Source organism: Rhodnius prolixus, unplaced genomic scaffold (genome assembly GCF_049639745.1).
Source record: "Rhodnius prolixus isolate KJV_2025 unplaced genomic scaffold, Rpr scaffold_8, whole genome shotgun sequence".
Taxonomy (NCBI): domain Eukaryota; kingdom Metazoa; phylum Arthropoda; class Insecta; order Hemiptera; family Reduviidae; genus Rhodnius; species Rhodnius prolixus.
Genome location: NW_027411593.1, coordinates 1,169,913 through 1,196,892, shown reverse-complemented (window position 1 = coordinate 1,196,892; position 26,980 = coordinate 1,169,913). Strand labels below are relative to the sequence as shown.

Genomic DNA, 26,980 nt, shown 5'->3' with positions numbered 1-26,980 from the left:
GCAAACCTGCAGTACTATAACCTACACAAGTATTGCTTATCAGTGTGAGAAGTTCGGCCAAAATGTCTGTGGAATTCGTTGTTACTCTTTCGTTCCTGCTGTTCTTATAGTTTTTTTTAATTATCCACTAAAAATTTGTTTCAATCTCGCTAAAGGTATGTATGTATGAGGGAATAAATAATAACAATAAGTACAATTTAATTTCTCATTTTAATATTAGACACATAGTTCTCAGCAAGATTTTTGTTTCTATTTATTTGATATTTTGATGAAATGAATAAATATAATGAAACAAATTGAGCACATTGATACTTCGAAACGAGCCCAATGAATGTTCTTTTACAAATTTTCTTCTGTTTCTATAATCTAAGATTATTATGATATTAGTTCTATTCGATAAACTAGTCATCTGATCTCAGTTCTCTTTCACCTTTATATTGATGCTACATTAAGAAAGTAAATTTGTTTAATAAACATAATATTTACATTGTCCTGGTTGGTGTTTCTTTAAAAATATTGGAGTGAAATGACCAATCGTTAATCTTGTTTCTGCTTTTCAATCTCCTGCCATTAAACCAAATTTTCCTTGTTTAACCTCCTCCCCCACAATAGTTAGGGTAGCTGTTTCATCTTTGCAACTGGTAAATGGACTGTTACTTTATTCTAGATTTGCAAAAAAAAGTTGATGATTTATTGTTGGTAACAATCAATCATTTGTCTAATGCTATGTGCTAGTTTACATTAATTAGCAATTTTTAAGCTGCCAAACATATTCTTAATGGAGTTTACAAATAAAAATATTCTTTGTTGCAGTAAGTAATCGCTCACGTTAGGTGCTGACGGTTTTGGCAGTTTCGGATCAGCCTTGTTCTAAAATTTGAAATGTGTGGTGCACATAATATACAGTTGACCCACTGGGCACCAAACCAAACAGGTAAACTTCCTTATTTTTACCTTATTAATGTTCTTTTTTGAAAAAATAATTTTGGTGTGAACACTCACGACTTCAGTCTTTAAGTTTCCATCAACTTGCAGTTTGAACTAAATGTTTATCATAAAAACAATTTTTTAACGAAAGCAATGGGTCTCATCTGAGCAGATTGTACAGTAAAGCTAATAAGAGTGATTCTTGCTCGAGCGATTTTCCATGGAATTTTTACCACATAATTCTCAGTTAATATTACATAGACGATTGCATCGTGCAATTCAGGAAAATTGAATTTTTCAGACATGCAAATTTTAAACAAAACTGCAGCCTTTTATTCGAGTGGTAATCATTTCTCAAATTTAAAGAAATCTGTGACAATAAACTAGAAAAACCTCAAGAAATCGTATTTTCGGCCGTGCCATTATCTTCAAAGTCGGAAACCGAGCAACCGTTTAATACTTATCTATGATATAAAAGTGCTCACTCTAGTCTAGAGGAAAGCCAGCCGTCTCTCCGAGAAGTTTCCTTCTTCGAATTTTCCTGGAAAAAATATTTAAATAAAGTTTTAAATCTACAAGTATTCCAAGGAAAGAAAGTCTTCCCTCCAAAAAAAGTAAAGAGACTTTTTCTGGTTTAGTGAATTTTATTTCTACGTTACTTCCAGCTAAGCTCAAAATCGGTACGAACACCTTACTTTCTTTACTAGAGTAAGAGAAAGTAAAAATATTTCTTAATTCGAATATATTATCGAAATGAATTTAGTGAAAAGTAAACTAATTAAATGTGTTGAGTACCATTGTCCTACATTTTGGTATTGCCAAAAAACAGGCTAACCTAGTTAACGAGCAACCTGTACACACACCTTCACACGCTATAAAACCTCTTGCTGTTTTTTCTGCGGCAAGTGTTGACATTGGATAGACTTATTAAAATGATTGATGCGTTCTGTAGATGTTCAGTCAGTTACTCTCAGTGACAGCTTTATTTAACAGTTTTCGTGACGATTTTCATTTATGGTTTTATAGGAAACTTCCGTATTGAGTTAAAAAAAAATTTGGTACACTAAATACTGCATATTGCACATCCCCGAATTTATTTGAAACATTGTAGCATTTTGTAAAACCTAAGTAGCGAACCTATTTTGGTTACTTCCTTCATTGATTCTGGGCTTTCTTCTAATAAATTATTCTTTTTTCTTACAGTAGGGGTGGAAAAAAGAGGGTTAAACTTCTTAAGTGTGGATCCGTATTTTTAATGTTGTTATAATTTACCTCCGTTGCTACTTGGCTTTCTCCTAACGAAAATACCCCAAGTACTCCATTTATTGAACTCGTTCATGTTACTCGTTGTAAGATCAGTGTTTTTCCTGCACTGTAGCGTGCGCTCATACTGAAGTTTAGGCTAGCAAACTACTGAAGTTTAGGAAGACCCTTTTTTTGTACAAATTTTTAGCGAATTTTTTGATATTAGTTTCAACTAATTACCTTACATGTGTATCTGTCATTCTTTCAATTGACTCATTTCCGCCTGGAAACTTGATTTAAGTGGGGTTTCTGGGGTTCTCTTTTAAACTGCCAAACTTTTCGGTCGGGTTTTGGAAGAAGTTAAGACGACCCGTTTTTTCCAACAGTTTCTCTTTTATTATCATGAATTTATAGCATTGAAACCTTCTTTTTTAGGTAAATTATTAATTTAAGAAATTCAATAACGTAAATTAAGATCAGAGAAAGTAGTGTTTCTATTTTGATTTTTCTTTTTCTGCAATTACGACCTTCTAATAAGTTTTCAAGTGTAGCCAAAACAACTTCTGTGTTGAATATATCTAATAAACTTTTGACGATAGTTATGACCCAATTTTGTAATTTAGAACAGATTGCACAGTTTATAATTTAGGAACCATTTTGAATAAATAAAATATGTAATTATATTCCCTGTAATTCAAAAAGTTGAGAAATAAATAAATTCCTATAAGTTTTAACAAATAAATAAATACAAGTAACCTTTACGTCAATTGGGATTAATTTACACAAAATGGACTAAATTAGTGATTTAAATAACATGCTAGTTTTAGGCTTCATCTCGTGTGGTGCAAGTATTTTTAGACTGGTTTGAAATGGTTTTCAAAAAATAAATAAATCTGTATTCTGACACACCAAAACTGGATTTACTATTATATTATAAATGACGTTATGGTGTGTGGTACAGTTGGTTCTTCCGCAGGTAGTAGGTTGACTGAATTCTCATAGTAATATTAAAGTTTAGATTCTCCAGATTTTGTGCCATCTTTCCCCCATACTCAACCTAGATATTCAAGAAGACTCCAATAAAGACAAGAATCTGGTAGGATTCTAGTATGGTACATTCCTCTTCAACAATATATGTAGTACATAATTAACTTATGGAGGAAAGTTCACTACACATTCCGCATCGAGGGAAACTTACTGCGAGTTGCGCCATGCACCTCATGGGCCGCGTTCTCGGCTCAGTCATTCCGGTGCCAAGCATCCTTCGACCAGGGTCCGTATCAGTGGTAACTAGAGTTTGCCAGGGTGTTTGCGCAAATAATTGTACACATTACCTTTATAGGTTATATGTATATTGTGTAACTATTGGGTTGTCAGTATTGAGTGCTCTCTGTGTTTCTAGGATGGGATGTCCATGAGGATAGCGTCATCCGAGGATGTAGTTGATCTTCTCCCCTACAGTTATCTTTGCAGATAATTTGGAGAAAGTATATCCAGCGAATTCAAAAGCTCTGAAATGTTCTCTTTAACCCCTTAATAGAATTGAGATTGATCCGTGGCGATGTTTCCAGCTCTGTTACCATAGGTGCCTTCAGTCGAGTTTCCCTGGAAAATGCTTCCTATAAAAGTTCTAGATCCAGATAAGTGCAGTTAGGTGCACCTAGTTTAAGAAATCAAATTTTCAAATTCTGTGATTTTTCATTTAAACTACGTTTTCGTTCTCGAGAACGTCAAAAATGATTATTTCCGGTCTGCAAGATTTAACTCTCTAGCCAAACTGTTTCATCTTTCTCTCGCAGTAAGAGGAAGTAATGGGAACAGTTTTGGCCAACAGACCAGACAAGACGCTATCATAGTGAAGCAAGTATAGTATTGCAAGTGGTGGGGTCGACTCTTATAGCGGGCCGGCGGCTGTTCATACTGCGAGAGTTATTAAAGCTGCCCACAGAGTTCGTTACAGCTTTGCCCAGTGATTTTAATTTTGTTTTTTCTATTTTTGTTATCGAAGTGTAACTTTGTGTTGTTCATCGAACTGCAACGGGGAGAAAAATAATATTTTGTGTTTGTACAGTTTTTATTAATTTTATTCTTTAAGAAATTGTGATTCTGTTCATACAATTATTCTAGCCTTGGAATAAGTATGAAGTGGTAAGTGCTAAATATTTAATTTAAATATTACTATATATTTTTTTTTTAATTGAAGATACGAGATTGTTTGCTTGCTTTTCTTGAGGTAAACTGTTGTTAGTTCATTCTAGTTAATAAATGTAGGAAACGAACATTTTCCAAACAATATTTATTAATTTCTGGTATTCGCTTGCTTCTAGTAAGGAGGAAGTATCGTGATCGAATCAAATCCTCGTGTGGAAATGCACATTCTAAGATCTACTGAGTCTAAAAAGAAATGTTTTTAAGAAAACTTTCTGTGAATTTTGAAGAAAATACCTTGAAAGCTGCGCACGGATGTTGTACCATTAGGAGATTCGAATGTCTCTAGATCTCAGCCGGAAGTTTCAACTGAATAGGTGTTTCACTTTTTTTTGGGAGATTTTCTCTTTAGTGACACGAACGATTTTCCTTTGAACTTTGGTCTACGTCTTTTATTTCAGAGGTTGGGAAAAGTCTGCATCCGTAAGTACCATTTCAATACGGTGAACTCTACCTCTTTTGGGCAAATGAGAAGAAGTACTGTTAAAAATCGTAATCATGGAAAAAGATCCTCAGCCGGAAGTATCACCATTATTGGATGATTTTTTCTCTTTTTGGAAATTTCCCCAAAAATAGATTCTTCGATTTTCTCCAAATTTGAAACTTCATTACATTGCACAGATCTAAAACTTTAATTTGAGATGCTGAGTAGATCAGAAGATGCAGAGCATTTTTTTATAAAGTTCCATTCTAAGTATTTTCTGTTACTAATAATAAGGATTAGGTATGTTTTTAAGGTGCTGACTTAAAGGAGAATCGCTTATTCAAAAGTATTTATCTCATGATAGATTTTGCTTTGATTTCCTGTTCAGACCAAGGCCTGTGATGGTGAGTTCCCGGTGGAAACTCAAAATATTCCTTTACCAGGAGGATTAAGGAGGAAATAAGGAACCGAGTTTGAAGGAAATTATTTGGCCGGATGTGTGAATGCGTTTGGTTTTAGTTTCCTTACATCCTTACTCAAAGATCGGTTTCTTTTGTTTTAAACCCGTTAAGTTTTATTGAAAGAGCAATTCCAAGCTCTGAGCAGAAAAGATGCCATGCGTTTCTTAAAAATAACGTTTTATTGTGAAGTACCCACATGTTGACCGCGACTTATAGAGAGTATAGAGTCGTATGTTTGAAGGAAGTGTGTTAGTAAGGGCTTTGAGGATTTTCAGTAAGAGGAAGTGGTGTGGATACTACGTGGTTAGGCTAGTGAGACTAAGCGCTGCAGGATATGTGTTGGGAGTGTCTCTGGACGGATTACGGAGCATTTCAGGAATGGTAATACACAGAAATCTAGCCTTATGTTGCACAACTTGGGGCGTTATTTTTATAATATTCCGCCATCTCTGGTGAGGAATGCGGCCCAAGTACATCTGAATTACTTCCAAAACTAAGTAACGTTCCCTAACCAAATATGGCTTTGATGGTAACAGGGCAGGAGGGAAGTGACTGCTGTAATTTCTCCAAGCTCAGGATCTTCCTTACATTGTAGGTAGCGAGATCTAGCCTAGAATTGGACTAGCTAACTCTCTGGTTATTTAAGGCGTGCCACCTAAGGAATCTCTTGGGTTCTAATAGATAATGAGATGCGATTAGTAATGCTATAATTGGAAATAAAGAGTCATGTGAGATGTTTATTTGCACAAAGTGTTTGCATTGCATGCCATTGCACCTTAATCGACTCATTAACGCTGTGCACGTGTTAGCCAGTAAAATCACCGCTATATCGCTACTAGAACTGGTTGAAGCAAACATGTGTTCACAGTGAACGGGTTTATCAGTCACATGCTGCCAATACTCCCCATTGTTGTTGGCAACACTGCCAGCCACTTTCTATCTTTTTTTTCCTTTTTATTTTTTAAACAGACATGTGAAAACGACTTTCTCTTCCGGTAATTCTTACAGTAAGTAAAATAAGATAATGCCTATTATATCTGGCATGCTTTACGTCCAACTACCAATTTAAGTGTCGTTAATTAATTAGAAAGGAGGCGAATAGCGAGTGTACTTTACTATAAATAAAAACCAAGATTTAGACTTGAATCGAACCGAGTACCGCCGAGTAAGCATTGCAGGCCTCGTCTCTAAGTGCTCGGCTATTAAGATGCCTATAATTTCTACAATAGTAAGTGAAAACGTTTCTTCGAATTGTCTGTAAGCTTGAAATATTTGGCAGTAACAATATGAAAGCGGTAAAAGTGTAGAATATTTTGACATTGCGCTGTCAAGAAAGAGAGATCCCAAATTTATCTCCCAGATGTGCCTTCATCGAACTTGCCCGTAAATATGTTACAAATAGTAGAAGTTACACTTTACTACGTACAATCAGCAAATTAAGCTAAAGAAAATCGTAGATGCTTTAACTAGAAAGTTCTAAATACTGAGGAACTTAAATGAGTGAAGTGAGACTTGCGGTGAAACGTTTTTAATAACTCTATATTGTGGCATCTTCTATTGGCACTAAGTTAAAGATCAAAGTTCTGCGATTATGAGCCATGGTGGATTCTCACACTTCAATCTGGGAAAACTACTTTCTCGGCCCTTAAGAGACATCAAAACATTAAATGGGGATACCGTAGAAAGTAGAATAACATAAGTAGAGCGTTGGGCTCCCTAGTAGAAAATTCCATTTAGTTATAGGAATGAGATGGTAATCCTTCTGCCAACCTATGTCTTACGTTTCTAGTTGCTAAGTCTATTCAAAATGTAAAAAAATTAATATTTGCAGTAGTACAAAGTGGTATAGAATTATATACTCCAGTTATTTGGGTGTAAAAAAAGTCGAAAGATAATAATATATAGGCAGAGCGGTAATTATACAATGCCAGCTCGGTCCCAGGAAATTAGATTACACCGTCCCATCCTTGAATATCTGCCTAGCTTGCCCGCACTGGCACTGTTTCCACCCTTCCATCTCATTACTAAATACATATTTATATTTTCCTAATATACCATTGATTTCTTTACCGAATTGTAGACAAAAGAAAGCTATATGACTGATGTAAGTCGAATTGTTTTAGTGATACTAGATAGAGAAATATTGAAGGTTAAACTTATGGTGTTTTGAATTCCCTCAAATTTCAAACCTTTGTATCTCTCTTTGTATTGTTCAGAATTCTATGATTTATTTACCGAATTTTAGAGAAAAGTAAGCTCTATGATGTAAGTCGCATTGTTTTAGTGATACTAGATAAATAAATATAGAAGTTTAAACTTTAGGGGATTTGAATTCCTTCAAATTTTAAACCTTTATATCTCTCTTTGTATTGTTCGGAATTCTACGATTTCTTTACCGAATTTTAGAGAAAAGTATGCTCTATGATTTATATAAGTCGCATTGTTTTAGTGATACTAGATAAATAAATATAGAAGTTTAAACTTTAGGGGTTTTGAATTCCCTCAAATTTCAAACCTATATATCTCTCTTTGTATTGTTCAGAATGCTACGATTTCATTACCGAATTGTAGAGAAAAGTAAGCTCTATGACTGATGTAGGTCACATTGATTTAGTGATAATAGATAAAGAAATATAGAAGGTTAAACTTTAGTGGTTTTGAATTCCTTCAAATTACAAACCATTATATCTCTCTTTGTATTGTTCAGAATGCTACGATTTCTTTACCGAATTGTAGAGAAAAGTAAGCTCTAAGACTGATGTAGCTCACATTGTTATAGTGATAATAGATAAAGAAATATAGAAGGTTAAACTTTAGTGGTTTTAAATTCCTTCAAATTTCAAACCTTTATATCTCTCTTTGTATTGTTCAGAATGCTACGATTTCTTTACCGAATTGTAGAGAAAAGTAAGCTCTATGACTGATGTAGGTCACATTGTTTTAGTGATAATAGATAAAGAAATATAGAAGGTTAAACTTTAGTGGTTTTGAATTCTATCAAATTTTAAACCTTTATATCTCTCTTTGTATTGTTCAGAATGCTACGATTTCTTTACCGAATTGTAGAGAAAAGTAAGCTCTATGACTGATGTAGGTCACATTGTTTTAGTGATAATAGATAAAGAAATATAGAAGGTTAAACATTAGTGGTTTTGAATTCCATCAAATTTTAAACCTTTATATCGCTCTTTGTATTGTTTAGAATGCTACGATTTCTTTACCGAATTGTAGAGAAAAGTAAGCTCTATGACTGATGTAGGTCACATTTTTTTAGTGATAATAAATAAAGAAATATAGAAGGTTAAACTTTAGTGGTTTTGAATTTCTTCAAATTTCAAACCTTTATATCTCGGTTTGTGTTGTTCAGAATTCTATGTTTTCTTTACGGAATTGTAGAGAAAAGTAAGCTCTATGAGTGATGTAGGTCACATTGTTTTAGTGATAATAGATAAATAAATATAGAAGTTTAAACTTTAGGGGTTTTGAATTCCCTCAAATTTCAAACCTATATATCTCTCTTTGTATTGTTCAGAATGCTACGATTTCATTACCGAATTGTAGAGAAAAGTAAGCTCTATGACTGATGTAGGTCACATTGATTTAGTGATAATAGATAAAGAAATATAGAAGGTTAAACTTTAGTGGTTTTGAATTCCTTCAAATTACAAACCATTATATCTCTCTTTGTATTGTTCAGAATGCTACGATTTCTTTACCGAATTGTAGAGAAAAGTAAGCTCTAAGACTGATGTAGCTCACATTGTTATAGTGATAATAGATAAAGAAATATAGAAGGTTAAACTTTAGTGGTTTTAAATTCCTTCAAATTTCAAACCTTTATATCTCTCTTTGTATTGTTCAGAATGCTACGATTTCTTTACCGAATTGTAGAGAAAAGTAAGCTCTATGACTGATGTAGGTCACATTGTTTTAGTGATAATAGATAAAGAAATATAGAAGGTTAAACTTTAGTGGTTTTGAATTCTATCAAATTTTAAACCTTTATATCTCTCTTTGTATTGTTCAGAATGCTACGATTTCTTTACCGAATTGTAGAGAAAAGAAGCTCTATGACTGATGTAGGTCACATTGTTTTAGTGATAATAGATAAAGAAATATAGAAGGTTAAACATTAGTGGTTTTGAATTCCATCAAATTTTAAACCTTTATATCGCTCTTTGTATTGTTTAGAATGCTACGATTTCTTTACCGAATTGTAGAGAAAAGTAAGCTCTATGACTGATGTAGGTCACATTGTTTTAGTGATAATAAATAAAGAAATATAGAAGGTTAAACTTTAGTGGTTTTGAATTTCTTCAAATTTCAAACCTTTATATCTCGGTTTGTGTTGTTCAGAATTCCATGTTTTCTTTACGGAATTGTAGAGAAAAGTAAGCTCTATGAGTGATGTAGGTCACATTGTTTTGGTGATAATAGATAAAGAAATATAGAAGGTTAAACTTTAGTGGTTTTGAATCCCTTCAAATTTCAAACCTTTATATCTCTCTTTGTATTTTTCAGAATGCTACGATTTCTTTACCGAATTGTAGAGAAAAGTAAGCTCTATGACTGATGTAGGTCACATTGTTTTAGTGATAATAGATAAAGAAATATAGAAGGTTGAACATTAGTGGTTTTGAATTTCTTCAAATTTCAGACCTTTATATCTCTCTTTGTATTGTTCAGAATGCTACGATTTCTTTACTGAATTGTAGAGAAATGTAAGCTCTATGATTGATTTAGGTCACATTGTTTTAGTGATAATAGATAAAGAAATATAGAAGGTTAAACTTTAGTGGTTTTGAATTCCATCAAATTTTAAACCTTTATATCTCTCTTTGTATTGTTCAGAATGCTACGATTTCTTTACCGAATTGTAGAGAAAAGTAAGCTCTATGACTGATGTAGGTCACATTGTTTTAGTGATAATAGATAAAGAAATATAGAAGGTTAAACTTTAGTGGTTTTGAATTCCATCAAATTTTAAAACTTTATATCTCTCTTTGTTTTGTTCAAAATGCAAAGATTTCTTTACCGAATTGTAGAGAAAAGTAAGCTCTATGACTGATGTAGGTCACATTGTTTTAGTGATAATAGATAAAGAAATATAGAAGGTTAAACTTTAGTGGTTTTGAATTTCTTCAAATTTCAAACCTTTATCTCTCTCTTTGTATTGTTTAGAATGCTACGATTTCTTTACCGAATTGTAGAGAAAAGTGAGCTCTATGACTGATGTAGGTCACATTGTTTTAGTGATAATAGATAATGAAATATAGAAGGTTAAACTTTAGTGGTTTTGAATTCCATCAAATTTTAAAACTTTATATCTCTCTTTGTTTTGTTCAAAATGCTACGATTTCTTTACCGAATTGTAGAGAAAAGTAAGCTCTATGACTGATGTAGGTCACATTGTTTTAGTGATAATAGATAAAGAAATATAGAAGGTTAAACTTTAGGGGTTTTGAATTTCTTCAAATTTCAAACCTTTATATCTCGGTTTGTGTTGTTCAGAATTCTATGTTTTCTTTACGGAATTGTAGAGAAAAGTAAGCTCTATGACTGATGTAGGTCACATTGTTTTAGTGATAATAGATAAAGAAATATAGAAGGTTAAACTTTAGTGGTTTTGAATTCCATCAAATTTCAAACCTTTATATCTCTCTTTGTATTGTTCAGAATGCTACGATTTCTTTACCGAATTGTAGAGAAAAGTAAGCTCTATGACTGATGTAGGTCACATTGTTTTAGTGATAATAGATAAAGAAATATAGAAGGTTAAACTTTAGTGGTTTTGAATTCCATCAAATTTTAAAACTTTATATCTCTCTTTGTTTTGTTCAAAATGCTACGATTTCTTTACCGAATTGTAGAGAAAAGTAAGCTCTATGACTGATGTAGGTCACATTGTTTTAGTGATAATAGATAAAGAAATATAGAAGGTTAAACTTTAGTGGTTTTGAATTTCTTCAAATTTTAAACCTTTATATCTCTCTTTGTATTGTTCAGAATGCTACAATTTCTTTACCGAATTGTAGAGAAAAGTATGCTCTATGACTGATGTAGGTCACATTGTTTTAGTGATAATAGATAAAGAAATATAGAAGGTTAAACTTTAGGGGTTTTGAATTCCTTCAAATTTCAAACCTTTATATCTCTCTTTTTATTGTTCAGAATGCTACGATTTCATTACCGAATCGTAAAGAAAAGTATGCTTTATGACTGATGTAGGTCACATTGTTTTAGTGATAATAGATAAAGAAATATAGAAGGTTAAACTTTAGTGGTTTTGAATTCCATCAAATTTTAAACCTTTATATCTCTCTTTGTATTGTTCAGAATGCTACGATTTCTTCACCGAATTGTAGAGAAAAGTAAGCTCTATGACTGATGTAGGACACATTGTTTTAGTGATAATAGATAAAGAAATAGAGAAGGTTAAACTTTAGTGGTTTTGAATTCCTTCAAATTTCAAACCTTTATATCTCTCTTTGTATTGTTCAGAATGCTACGATTTCTTTACCGAATTGTAGAGAAAAGTAAGCTCTATGACTGATGTAGGTCACATTGTTTTAGTGATAATAGATAAAGAAATATAGAAGGTTAAACTTTAGTGGTTTTGAATTCCATCAAATTTCAAACCTTTATATCTCTCTTTGTATTGTTCAGAATGCTACGATTTCTTTACCGAATTGTAGAGAAAAGTAAGCTCTATGACTGATGTAGGTCACATTGTTTTAGTGATAATAGATAAAGAAATATAGAAGGTTAAACTTTAGTGGTTTTGAATTCCATCAAATTTTAAAACTTTATATCTCTCTTTGTTTTGTTCAAAATGCTACGATTTCTTTACCGAATTGTAGAGAAAAGTAAGCTCTATGACTGATGTAGGTCACATTGTTTTAGTGACAATAGATAAAGAAATATAGAAGGTTAAACTTTAGTGGTTTTGAATTTCTTCAAATTTTAAACCTTTATATCTCTCTTTGTATTGTTCAGAATGCTACAATTTCTTTACCGAATTGTAGAGAAAAGTATGCTCTATGACTGATGTAGGTCACATTGTTTTAGTGATAATAGATAAAGAAATATAGAAGGTTAAACTTTAGGGGTTTTGAATTCCTTCAAATTTCAAACCTTTATATCTCTCTTTTTATTGTTCAGAATGCTACGATTTCATTACCGAATCGTAGAGAAAAGTATGCTTTATGACTGATGTAGGTCACATTGTTTTAGTGATAATAGATAAAGAAATATAGAAGGTTAAACTTTAGTGGTTTTGAATTCCATCAAATTTTAAACCTTTATATCTCTCTTTGTATTGTTCAGAATGCTACGATTTCTTTACCGAATTGTAGAGAAAAGTAAGCTCTATGACTGATGTAGGTCACATTGTTTTAGTGATAATAGATAAAGAAATATAGAAGGTTAAACTTTAGTGGTTTTGAATTCCATCAAATTTTAAACCTTTATATCTCTCTTTGTATTGTTTAGAATGCTACGATTTCTTTACCGAATTGTAGAGAAAAGTAAGCTCTATGACTGATGTAGGTCACATTGTTTTAGTGATAATAGATAAAGAAATATAGAAGGTTAAACTTTAGTGGTTTTGAATTCCATCAAATTTTAAAACATTATATCTCTCTTTGTATTGTTCAGAATGCTACAATTTCTTTACCGAATTGTAGAGAAAAGTATGCTCTATGAGTGATGTAGGTCACATTGTTTTAGTGATAATAGATAAAGAAATATAGAAGGTTAAACTTTAGGGGTTTTGAATTTCTTCAAATTTTAAACCTTTATATCTCTCTTTGTATTGTTCAGAATGCTACGATTTCTTTACCGAATTGTAGAGAAAAGTAAGCTCTATGACTGATGTAGGTCACATTGTTTTAGTGATAATAGATAAAAAAAATATAGAAGGTTAAACTTTAGTGGTTTTGAATTCCATCAAATTTTAAACCTTTATATCTCTCTTTGTATTGTTTAGAATGCTACGATTTCTTTACCGAATTGTAGAGAAAAGTAAGCTCTATGACTGATGTAGGTCACATTGTTTTAGTGATAATAGATAAAGAAATATAGAAGGTTAAACTTTAGTGGTTTTGAATTCCATCAAATTTTAAAACTTTATATCTCTCTTTGTATTGTTCAGAATGCTACAATTTCTTTACCGAATTGTAGAGAAAAGTATGCTCTATGAGTGATGTAGGTCACATTGTTTTAGTGATAATAGATAAAGAAATATAGAAGGTTAAACTTTAGGGGTTTTGAATTTCTTCAAATTTTAAACCTTTATATCTCTCTTTGTATTGTTCAGAATGCCACGATTTCTTTACCGAATCGAAGTGAAAAGTAAGCTCTATGACTGATGTAGGTCACATTGTTTTAGTGATAATAGATAAAGAAATATAGAAGGTTAAACTTTAGTGGTTTTGAATTCTATCATATTTTAAACCTTTATATCTCTCTTTGTATTGTTCAGAATGCTACGATTTCTTCACCGAATTGTAGAGAAAAGTAAGCTCTATGACTGATGTAGGACACATTGTTTTAGTGATAATAGATAAAGAAATAGAGAAGGTTAAACTTTAGTGGTTTTGAATTCCTTCAAATTTCAAACCTTTATATCTCTCTTTGTATTGTTCAGAATGCTACGATTTCTTTACCGAATTGTAGAGAAAAGTAAGCTCTATGACTGATGTAGGTCACATTGTTTTAGTGATAATTTATAAAGAAATGTAGAAGGTTAAACTTTTGTGGTTTTGAATTCCATCAAATTTTAAACCTTTATATCTCTCTTTTATTGTTCAGAATGCTACGATTTCTTTACCGAATTGTAGAGAAAAGTAAGCTCTATGACTGATGTAGGTCACATTGTTTTAGTGATTCTAGATTAATAAATATAGAAGGTTGAACTTTAGGGGTTTTGAATTCGTTCAAATTTTAAACCTTTATATCTCTCTTTGTATTGATCAGAATGCTACGATTCCTTTACCGAATTGTAGAGAAAAGTAAGCTCTATGACTGATGTAGGTCACATTGTTTTAGTGATAATAGATAAAGAAATATAGAAGGTTAAACTTTAGTGGTTTTGAATTCGGTCAAATTTCAAACCTTTATATCTCTCTTTGTATTGTTCAGAATGCTACGATTTCTTTACCGAATTGTAGAGAAAAGTAAGCTCTATGACTGATGTAGGTCACATTGTTTTAGTGATTCTAGATTAATAAATATAGAAGGTTGAACTTTAGGTGTTTTGAATTCCTTCAAATTTCAAACCTTTATATCTCTCTTTGTATTGTTCAGAATTCTATGTTTTCTTTACGGAATTGTAGAGAAAAGTGAGCTCTATGACTGATATAAGTCCCATTGTTTTAGTGATAATCTATAAAGAAATATAGAAGGTTAAACTTTTGTGGTTTTGAATTCCATCAAATTTTAAACCTTTATATCTCTCTTTTATTGTTCAGAATTCTATTATTTCTTTACCGAATTGTAGAGAAAAGTAAGCTCTATGACTGATGTAGGACACATTGTTTTAGTGATAATAGATAAAGAAATATAGAAGGTTAAACTTTAGTGGTTTTGAATTCCTTCAAATTTCAAACCTTTATATCTCTCTTTGTATTGTTCAGAATGCTACGATTTCTTTACCGAATTGTAGAGAAAAGTAAGCTCTATGACTGATGTAGGTCACATTGTTTTAGTGATAATAGATAAAGAAATATAGAAGGTTAAACTTTAGTGGTTTTGAATTCGTTCAAATTTCAAACCTTTATATCTCTCTTTGTATTGTTCAGAATGCTACGATTTCTTTACCGAATTGTAGAGAAAAGTAAGCTCTATGACTGATGTAGGTCACATTGTTTTAGTGATTCTAGATTAATAAATATAGAAGGTTGAACTTTAGGTGTTTTGAATTCCTTCAAATTTCAAACCTTTATATCTCTCTTTGTATTGTTCAGAATTCTATGTTTTCTTTACGGAATTGTAGAGAAATGTGAGCTCTATGACTGATATAAGTCCCATTGTTTTAGTGATAATTTATAAAGAAATATAGAAGGTTAAACTTTTGTGGTTTTGAATTCCATCAAATTTTAAACCTTTATATCTCTCTTTTATTGTTCAGAATGCTACGATTTCTTTACCGAATTGTAGAGAAAAGTAAGCTCTATGACTGATGTAGGTCACATTTTTTTAGTGATAATAAATAAAGAAATATAGAAGGTTAAACTTTAGTGGTTTTGAATTTCTTCAAATTTCAAACCTTTATATCTCGGTTTGTGTTGTTCAGAATTCTATGTTTTCTTTACGGAATTGTAGAGAAAAGTAAGCTCTATGAGTGATGTAGGTCACATTGTTTTAGTGATAATAGATAAATAAATATAGAAGTTTAAACTTTAGGGGTTTTGAATTCCCTCAAATTTCAAACCTATATATCTCTCTTTGTATTGTTCAGAATGCTACGATTTCATTACCGAATTGTAGAGAAAAGTAAGCTCTATGACTGATGTAGGTCACATTGATTTAGTGATAATAGATAAAGAAATATAGAAGGTTAAACTTTAGTGGTTTTGAATTCCTTCAAATTACAAACCATTATATCTCTCTTTGTATTGTTCAGAATGCTACGATTTCTTTACCGAATTGTAGAGAAAAGTAAGCTCTAAGACTGATGTAGCTCACATTGTTATAGTGATAATAGATAAAGAAATATAGAAGGTTAAACTTTAGTGGTTTTAAATTCCTTCAAATTTCAAACCTTTATATCTCTCTTTGTATTGTTCAGAATGCTACGATTTCTTTACCGAATTGTAGAGAAAAGTAAGCTCTATGACTGATGTAGGTCACATTGTTTTAGTGATAATAGATAAAGAAATATAGAAGGTTAAACTTTAGTGGTTTTGAATTCTATCAAATTTTAAACCTTTATATCTCTCTTTGTATTGTTCAGAATGCTACGATTTCTTTACCGAATTGTAGAGAAAAGTAAGCTCTATGACTGATGTAGGTCACATTGTTTTAGTGATAATAGATAAAGAAATATAGAAGGTTAAACATTAGTGGTTTTGAATTCCATCAAATTTTAAACCTTTATATCGCTCTTTGTATTGTTTAGAATGCTACGATTTCTTTACCGAATTGTAGAGAAAAGTAAGCTCTATGACTGATGTAGGTCACATTGTTTTAGTGATAATAAATAAAGAAATATAGAAGGTTAAACTTTAGTGGTTTTGAATTTCTTCAAATTTCAAACCTTTATATCTCGGTTTGTGTTGTTCAGAATTCCATGTTTTCTTTACGGAATTGTAGAGAAAAGTAAGCTCTATGAGTGATGTAGGTCACATTGTTTTAGTGATAATAGATAAAGAAATATAGAAGGTAAAACTTTAGTGGTTTTGAATCCCTTCAAATTTCAAACCTTTATATCTCTCTTTGTATTTTTCAGAATGCTACGATTTCTTTACCGAATTGTAGAGAAAAGTAAGCTCTATGACTGATGTAGGTCACATTGTTTTAGTGATAATAGATAAAGAAATATAGAAGGTTGAACATTAGTGGTTTTGAATTTCTTCAAATTTCAGACCTTTATATCTCTCTTTGTATTGTTCAGAATGCTACGATTTCTTTACTGAATTGTAGAGAAATGTAAGCTCTATGATTGATTTAGGTCACATTGTTTTAGTGATAATAGATAAAGAAATATAGAAGGTTAAACTTTAGTGGTTTTGAATTCCATCAAATTTTAAAACTTTATATCTCTCTTTGTTTTGTTCAAAATGCTAAGATTTCTTTACCGAATTGTAGAGAAAAGTAAGCTCTATGACTGATGTAGGTCACATTGTTTTAGTGATAATAGATAAAGAAATATAGAAGGTTAAACTTTAGTGGTTTTGAATTCCATCAAATTTCAAACCTTTATATCTCTCTTTGTATTGTTCAGAATGCTACGATTTCTTTACCGAATTGTAGAGAAAAGTAAGCTCTATGACTGATGTAGGTCACATTGTTTTAGTGATAATAGATAAAGAAATATAGAAGGTTAAACTTTAGTGGTTTTGAATTCCATCAAATTTTAAAACTTTATATCTCTCTTTGTTTTGTTCAAAATGCTACGATTTCTTTACCGAATTGTAGAGAAAAGTAAGCTCTATGACTGATGTAGGTCACATTGTTTTAGTGACAATAGATAAAGAAATATAGAAGGTTAAACTTTAGTGGTTTTGAATTTCTTCAAATTTTAAACCTTTATATCTCTCTTTGTATTGTTCAGAATGCTACAATTTCTTTACCGAATTGTAGAGAAAAGTATGCTCTATGACTGATGTAGGTCACATTGTTTTAGTGATAATAGATAAAGAAATATAGAAGGTTAAACTTTAGGGGTTTTGAATTCCTTCAAATTTCAAACCTTTATATCTCTCTTTTTATTGTTCAGAATGCTACGATTTCATTACCGAATCGTAGAGAAAAGTATGCTTTATGACTGATGTAGGTCACATTGTTTTAGTGATAATAGATAAAGAAATATAGAAGGTTAAACTTTAGTGGTTTTGAATTCCATCAAATTTTAAACCTTTATATCTCTCTTTGTATTGTTCAGAATGCTACGATTTCTTTACCGAATTGTAGAGAAAAGTAAGCTCTATGACTGATGTAGGTCACATTGTTTTAGTGATAATAGATAAAGAAATATAGAAGGTTAAACTTTAGTGGTTTTGAATTCCATCAAATTTTAAACCTTTATATCTCTCTTTGTATTGTTTAGAATGCTACGATTTCTTTACCGAATTGTAGAGAAAAGTAAGCTCTATGACTGATGTAGGTCACATTGTTTTAGTGATAATAGATAAAGAAATATAGAAGGTTAAACTTTAGTGGTTTTGAATTCCATCAAATTTTAAAACATTATATCTCTCTTTGTATTGTTCAGAATGCTACAATTTCTTTACCGAATTGTAGAGAAAAGTATGCTCTATGAGTGATGTAGGTCACATTGTTTTAGTGATAATAGATAAAGAAATATAGAAGGTTAAACTTTAGGGGTTTTGAATTTCTTCAAATTTTAAACCTTTATATCTCTCTTTGTATTGTTCAGAATGCTACGATTTCTTTACCGAATTGTAGAGAAAAGTAAGCTCTATGACTGATGTAGGTCACATTGTTTTAGTGATAATAGATAAAAAAAATATAGAAGGTTAAACTTTAGTGGTTTTGAATTCCATCAAATTTTAAACCTTTATATCTCTCTTTGTATTGTTTAGAATGCTACGATTTCTTTACCGAATTGTAGAGAAAAGTAAGCTCTATGACTGATGTAGGTCACATTGTTTTAGTGATAATAGATAAAGAAATATAGAAGGTTAAACTTTAGTGGTTTTGAATTCCATCAAATTTTAAAACTTTATATCTCTCTTTGTATTGTTCAGAATGCTACAATTTCTTTACCGAATTGTAGAGAAAAGTATGCTCTATGAGTGATGTAGGTCACATTGTTTTAGTGATAATAGATAAAGAAATATAGAAGGTTAAACTTTAGGGGTTTTGAATTTCTTCAAATTTTAAACCTTTATATCTCTCTTTGTATTGTTCAGAATGCCACGATTTCTTTACCGAATCGAAGTGAAAAGTAAGCTCTATGACTGATGTAGGTCACATTGTTTTAGTGATAATAGATAAAGAAATATAGAAGGTTAAACTTTAGTGGTTTTGAATTCTATCATATTTTAAACCTTTATATCTCTCTTTGTATTGTTCAGAATGCTACGATTTCTTCACCGAATTGTAGAGAAAAGTAAGCTCTATGACTGATGTAGGACACATTGTTTTAGTGATAATAGATAAAGAAATAGAGAAGGTTAAACTTTAGTGGTTTTGAATTCCTTCAAATTTCAAACCTTTATATCTCTCTTTGTATTGTTCAGAATGCTACGATTTCTTTACCGAATTGTAGAGAAAAGTAAGCTCTATGACTGATGTAGGTCACATTGTTTTAGTGATAATTTATAAAGAAATGTAGAAGGTTAAACTTTTGTGGTTTTGAATTCCATCAAATTTTAAACCTTTATATCTCTCTTTTATTGTTCAGAATGCTACGATTTCTTTACCGAATTGTAGAGAAAAGTAAGCTCTATGACTGATGTAGGTCACATTGTTTTAGTGATTCTAGATTAATAAATATAGAAGGTTGAACTTTAGGGGTTTTGAATTCGTTCAAATTTTAAACCTTTATATCTCTCTTTGTATTGATCAGAATGCTACGATTCCTTTACCGAATTGTAGAGAAAAGTAAGCTCTATGACTGATGTAGGTCACATTGTTTTAGTGATAATAGATAAAGAAATATAGAAGGTTAAACTTTAGTGGTTTTGAATTCGGTCAAATTTCAAACCTTTATATCTCTCTTTGTATTGTTCAGAATGCTACGATTTCTTTACCGAATTGTAGAGAAAAGTAAGCTCTATGACTGATGTAGGTCACATTGTTTTAGTGATTCTAGATTAATAAATATAGAAGGTTGAACTTTAGGTGTTTTGAATTCCTTCAAATTTCAAACCTTTATATCTCTCTTTGTATTGTTCAGAATTCTATGTTTTCTTTACGGAATTGTAGAGAAAAGTGAGCTCTATGACTGATATAAGTCCCATTGTTTTAGTGATAATCTATAAAGAAATATAGAAGGTTAAACTTTTGTGGTTTTGAATTCCATCAAATTTTAAACCTTTATATCTCTCTTTTATTGTTCAGAATTCTATTATTTCTTTACCGAATTGTAGAGAAAAGTAAGCTCTATGACTGATGTAGGACACATTGTTTTAGTGATAATAGATAAAGAAATATAGAAGGTTAAACTTTAGTGGTTTTGAATTCCTTCAAATTTCAAACCTTTATATCTCTCTTTGTATTGTTCAGAATGCTACGATTTCTTTACCGAATTGTAGAGAAAAGTAAGCTCTATGACTGATGTAGGTCACATTGTTTTAGTGATAATAGATAAAGAAATATAGAAGGTTAAACTTTAGTGGTTTTGAATTCGTTCAAATTTCAAACCTTTATATCTCTCTTTGTATTGTTCAGAATGCTACGATTTCTTTACCGAATTGTAGAGAAAAGTAAGCTCTATGACTGATGTAGGTCACATTGTTTTAGTGATTCTAGATTAATAAATATAGAAGGTTGAACTTTAGGTGTTTTGAATTCCTTCAAATTTCAAACCTTTATATCTCTCTTTGTATTGTTCAGAATTCTATGTTTTCTTTACGGAATTGTAGAGAAATGTGAGCTCTATGACTGATATAAGTCCCATTGTTTTAGTGATAATTTATAAAGAAATATAGAAGGTTAAACTTTTGTGGTTTTGAATTCCATCAAATTTTAAACCTTTATATCTCTCTTTTATTGTTCAGAATGCTACGATTTCTTTACCGAATTGTAGAGAAAAGTAAGCTCTATGACTGATGTAGGTCACATTTTTTTAGTGATAATAAATAAAGAAATATAGAAGGTTAAACTTTAGTGGTTTTGAATTTCTTCAAATTTCAAACCTTTATATCTCGGTTTGTGTTGTTCAGAATTCTATGTTTTCTTTACGGAATTGTAGAGAAAAGTAAGCTCTATGAGTGATGTAGGTCACATTGTTTTAGTGATAATAGATAAATAAATATAGAAGTTTAAACTTTAGGGGTTTTGAATTCCCTCAAATTTCAAACCTATATATCTCTCTTTGTATTGTTCAGAATGCTACGATTTCATTACCGAATTGTAGAGAAAAGTAAGCTCTATGACTGATGTAGGTCACATTGATTTAGTGATAATAGATAAAGAAATATAGAAGGTTAAACTTTAGTGGTTTTGAATTCCTTCAAATTACAAACCATTATATCTCTCTTTGTATTGTTCAGAATGCTACGATTTCTTTACCGAATTGTAGAGAAAAGTAAGCTCTAAGACTGATGTAGCTCACATTGTTATAGTGATAATAGATAAAGAAATATAGAAGGTTAAACTTTAGTGGTTTTAAATTCCTTCAAATTTCAAACCTTTATATCTCTCTTTGTATTGTTCAGAATGCTACGATTTCTTTACCGAATTGTAGAGAAAAGTAAGCTCTATGACTGATGTAGGTCACATTGTTTTAGTGATAATAGATAAAGAAATATAGAAGGTTAAACTTTAGTGGTTTTGAATTCTATCAAATTTTAAACCTTTATATCTCTCTTTGTATTGTTCAGAATGCTACGATTTCTTTACCGAATTGTAGAGAAAAGTAAGCTCTATGACTGATGTAGGTCACATTGTTTTAGTGATAATAGATAAAGAAATATAGAAGGTTAAACATTAGTGGTTTTGAATTCCATCAAATTTTAAACCTTTATATCGCTCTTTGTATTGTTTAGAATGCTACGATTTCTTTACCGAATTGTAGAGAAAAGTAAGCTCTATGACTGATGTAGGTCACATTGTTTTAGTGATAATAAATAAAGAAATATAGAAGGTTAAACTTTAGTGGTTTTGAATTTCTTCAAATTTCAAACCTTTATATCTCGGTTTGTGTTGTTCAGAATTCCATGTTTTCTTTACGGAATTGTAGAGAAAAGTAAGCTCTATGAGTGATGTAGGTCACATTGTTTTAGTGATAATAGATAAAGAAATATAGAAGGTTAAACTTTAGTGGTTTTGAATCCCTTCAAATTTCAAACCTTTATATCTCTCTTTGTATTTTTCAGAATGCTACGATTTCTTTACCGAATTGTAGAGAAAAGTAAGCTCTATGACTGATGTAGGTCACATTGTTTTAGTGATAATAGATAAAGAAATATAGAAGGTTGAACATTAGTGGTTTTGAATTTCTTCAAATTTCAGACCTTTATATCTCTCTTTGTATTGTTCAGAATGCTACGATTTCTTTACTGAATTGTAGAGAAATGTAAGCTCTATGATTGATTTAGGTCACATTGTTTTAGTGATAATAGATAAAGAAATATAGAAGGTTAAACTTTAGTGGTTTTGAATTCCATCAAATTTTAAAACTTTATATCTCTCTTTGTTTTGTTCAAAATGCTAAGATTTCTTTACCGAATTGTAGAGAAAAGTAAGCTCTATGACTGATGTAGGTCACATTGTTTTAGTGATAATAGATAAAGAAATATAGAAGGTTAAACTTTAGTGGTTTTGAATTTCTTCAAATTTCAAACCTTTATCTCTCTCTTTGTATTGTTTAGAATGCTACGATTTCTTTACCGAATTGTAGAGAAAAGTGAGCTCTATGACTGATGTAGGTCACATTGTTTTAGTGATAATAGATAATGAAATATAGAAGGTTAAACTTTAGTGGTTTTGAATTCCGTCAAATTTTAAAACTTTATATCTCTCTTTGTTTTGTTCAAAATGCTACGATTTCTTTACCGAATTGTAGAGAAAAGTAAGCTCTATGACTGATGTAGGTCACATTGTTTTAGTGATAATAGATAAAGAAATATAGAAGGTTAAACTTTAGGGGTTTTGAATTTCTTCAAATTTCAAACCTTTATATCTCGGTTTGTGTTGTTCAGAATTCTATGTTTTCTTTACGGAATTGTAGAGAAAAGTAAGCTCTATGACTGATGTAGGTCACATTGTTTTAGTGATAATAGATAAAGAAATATAGAAGGTTAAACTTTAGTGGTTTTGAATTCCATCAAATTTCAAACCTTTATATCTCTCTTTGTATTGTTCAGAATGCTACGATTTCTTTACCGAATTGTAGAGAAAAGTAAGCTCTATGACTGATGTAGGTCACATTGTTTTAGTGATAATAGATAAAGAAATATAGAAGGTTAAACTTTAGTGGTTTTGAATTCCATCAAATTTTAAAACTTTATATCTCTCTTTGTTTTGTTCAAAATGCTACGATTTCTTTACCGAATTGTAGAGAAAAGTAAGCTCTATGACTGATGTAGGTCACATTGTTTTAGTGATAATAGATAAAGAAATATAGAAGGTTAAACTTTAGTGGTTTTGAATTTCTTCAAATTTTAAACCTTTATATCTCTCTTTGTATTGTTCAGAATGCTACAATTTCTTTACCGAATTGTAGAGAAAAGTATGCTCTATGACTGATGTAGGTCACATTGTTTTAGTGATAATAGATAAAGAAATATAGAAGGTTAAACTTTAGGGGTTTTGAATTCCTTCAAATTTCAAACCTTTATATCTCTCTTTTTATTGTTCAGAATGCTACGATTTCATTACCGAATCGTAGAGAAAAGTATGCTTTATGACTGATGTAGGTCACATTGTTTTAGTGATAATAGATAAAGAAATATAGAAGGTTAAACTTTAGTGGTTTTGAATTCCATCAAATTTTAAACCTTTATATCTCTCTTTGTATTGTTCAGAATGCTACGATTTCTTCACCGAATTGTAGAGAAAAGTAAGCTCTATGACTGATGTAGGACACATTGTTTTAGTGATAATAGATAAAGAAATAGAGAAGGTTAAACTTTAGTGGTTTTGAATTCCTTCAAATTTCAAACCTTTATATCTCTCTTTGTATTGTTCAGAATGCTACGATTTCTTTACCGAATTGTAGAGAAAAGTAAGCTCTATGAATGATGTAGGTCACATTGTTTTAGTGATAATAGATAAAGAAATATAGAAGGTTAAACTTTAGTGGTTTTGAATTCCATCAAATTTCAAACCTTTATATCTCTCTTTGTATTGTTCAGAATGCTACGATTTCTTTACCGAATTGTAGAGAAAAGTAAGCTCTATGACTGATGTAGGTCACATTGTTTTAGTGATAATAGATAAAGAAATAAAGAAGGTTAAACTTTAGTGGTTTTGAATTCCATCAAATTTTAAAACTTTATATCTCTCTTTGTTTTGTTCAAAATGCTACGATTTCTTTACCGAATTGTAGAGAAAAGTAAGCTCTATGACTGATGTAGGTCACATTGTTTTAGTGACAATAGATAAAGAAATATAGAAGGTTAAACTTTAGTGGTTTTGAATTTCTTCAAATTTTAAACCTTTATATCTCTCTTTGTATTGTTCAGAATGCTACAATTTCTTTACCGAATTGTAGAGAAAAGTATGCTCTATGACTGATGTAGGTCACATTGTTTTAGTGATAATAGATAAAGAAATATAGAAGGTTAAACTTTAGGGGTTTTGAATTCCTTCAAATTTCAAACCTTTATATCTCTCTTTTTATTGTTCAGAATGCTACGATTTCATTACCGAATCGTAGAGAAAAGTATGCTTTATGACTGATGTAGGTCACATTGTTTTAGTGATAATAGATAAAGAAATATAGAAGGTTAAACTTTAGTGGTTTTGAATTCCATCAAATTTTAAACCTTTATATCTCTCTTTGTATTGTTCAGAATGCTACGATTTCTTTACCGAATTGTAGAGAAAAGTAAGTTCTATGACTGATGTAGGTCACATTGTTTTAGTGATAATAGATAAAGAAATATAGAAGGTTAAACTTTAGTGGTTTTGAATTCCATCAAATTTTAAACCTTTATATCTCTCTTTGTATTGTTTAGAATGCTACGATTTCTTTACCGAATTGTAGAGAAAAGTAAGCTCTATGACTGATGTAGGTCACATTGTTTTAGTGATAATAGATAAAGAAATATAGAAGGTTAAACTTTAGTGGTTTTGAATTCCATCAAATTTTAAAACTTTATATCTCTCTTTGTATTGTTCAGAATGCTACAATTTCTTTACCGAATTGTAGAGAAAAGTATGCTCTATGAGTGATGTAGGTCACATTGTTTTAGTGATAATAGATAAAGAAATATAGAAGGTTAAACTTTAGGGGTTTTGAATTTCTTCAAATTTTAAACCTTTATATCTCTCTTTGTATTGTTCAGAATGCTACGATTTCTTTACCGAATTGTAGAGAAAAGTAAGCTCTATGACTGATGTAGGTCACATTGTTTTAGTGATAATAGATAAAAAAAATATAGAAGGTTAAACTTTAGTGGTTTTGAATTCCATCAAATTTTAAACCTTTATATCTCTCTTTGTATTGTTTAGAATGCTACGATTTCTTTACCGAATTGTAGAGAAAAGTAAGCTCTATGACTGATGTAGGTCACATTGTTTTAGTGATAATAGATAAAGAAATATAGAAGGTTAAACTTTAGTGGTTTTGAATTCCATCAAATTTTAAAACTTTATATCTCTCTTTGTATTGTTCAGAATGCTACAATTTCTTTACCGAATTGTAGAGAAAAGTATGCTCTATGAGTGATGTAGGTCACATTGTTTTAGTGATAATAGATAAAGAAATATAGAAGGTTAAACTTTAGGGGTTTTGAATTTCTTCAAATTTTAAACCTTTATATCTCTCTTTGTATTGTTCAGAATGCCACGATTTCTTTACCGAATCGAAGAGAAAAGTAAGCTCTATGACTGATGTAGGTCACATTGTTTTAGTGATAATAGATAAAGAAATATAGAAGGTTAAACTTTAGTGGTTTTGAATTCTATCATATTTTAAACCTTTATATCTCTCTTTGTATTGTTCAGAATGCTACGATTTCTTCACCGAATTGTAGAGAAAAGTAAGCTCTATGACTGATGTAGGACACATTGTTTTAGTGATAATAGATAAAGAAATAGAGAAGGTTAAACTTTAGTGGTTTTGAATTCCTTCAAATTTCAAACCTTTATATCTCTCTTTGTATTGTTCAGAATGCTACGATTTCTTTACCGAATTGTAGAGAAAAGTAAGCTCTATGACTGATGTAGGTCACATTGTTTTAGTGATAATAGATAAAGAAATATAGAAGGTTAAACTTTAGTGGTTTTGAATTCGTTCAAATTTCAAACCTTTATATCTCTCTTTGTATTGTTCAGAATGCTACGATTTCTTTACCGAATTGTAGAGAAAAGTAAGCTCTATGACTGATGTAGGTCACATTGTTTTAGTGATTCTAGATTAATAAATATAGAAGGTTGAACTTTAGGTGTTTTGAATTCCTTCAAATTTCAAACCTTTATATCTCTCTTTGTATTGTTCAGAATTCTATGTTTTCTTTACGGAATTGTAGAGAAAAGTGAGCTCTATGACTGATATAAGTCCCATTGTTTTAGTGATAATTTATAAAGAAATGTAGAAGGTTAAACTTTTGTGGTTTTGAATTCCATCAAATTTTAAACCTTTATATATCTCTTTTATTGTTCAGAATGCTACGATTTCTTTACCGAATTGTAGAGAAAAGTAAGCTCTATGACTGATGTAGGTCACATTGTTTTAGTGATTCTAGATTAATAAATATAGAAGGTTGAACTTTAGGTGTTTTGAATTCCTTCAAATTTCAAACCTTTATATCTCTCTTTGTATTGTTCAGAATTCTATGTTTTCTTTACGGAATTGTAGAGAAAAGTGAGCTCTATGACTGATATAAGTCCCATTGTTTTAGTGATAATCTATAAAGAAATATAGAAGGTTAAACTTTTGTGGTTTTGAATTCCATCAAATTTTAAACCTTTATATCTCTCTTTTATTGTTCAGAATTCTATTATTTCTTTACCGAATTGTAGAGAAAAGTAAGCTCTATGACTGATGTAGGACACATTGTTTTAGTGATAATAGATAAAGAAATATAGAAGGTTAAACTTTAGTGGTTTTGAATTCCTTCAAATTTCAAACCTTTATATCTCTCTTTGTATTGTTCAGAATGCTACGATTTCTTTACCGAATTGTAGAGAAAAGTAA

General features: G+C 30.6%; 1 protein-coding gene across 14 annotated transcripts in view; it reads left to right on the top strand.

Moving 5' to 3' along the window:
• Window positions 1-20: 20 nt before the first annotated feature.
• Asator (tau-tubulin kinase asator) overlaps window positions 21-26,980 on the top strand; it is a 105,095-nt gene continuing 78,135 nt past the window's right edge. For 2 of the 14 annotated variants that reach the window (XM_074121269.1, XM_074121270.1), the window contains exon 1: window positions 4,129-4,320. In XM_074121269.1, coding sequence (XP_073977370.1) covers window positions 4,313-4,320 — 8 coding nt within the window. In that variant the 5' untranslated portion in view covers window positions 4,129-4,312. Of the gene's footprint in view, window positions 156-813; window positions 935-4,128; window positions 4,321-26,980 lie in introns of those variants that run through there. The other 12 variants (XM_074121271.1, XM_074121268.1, XM_074121281.1 and 9 more) reach the window with 7 other exon arrangements.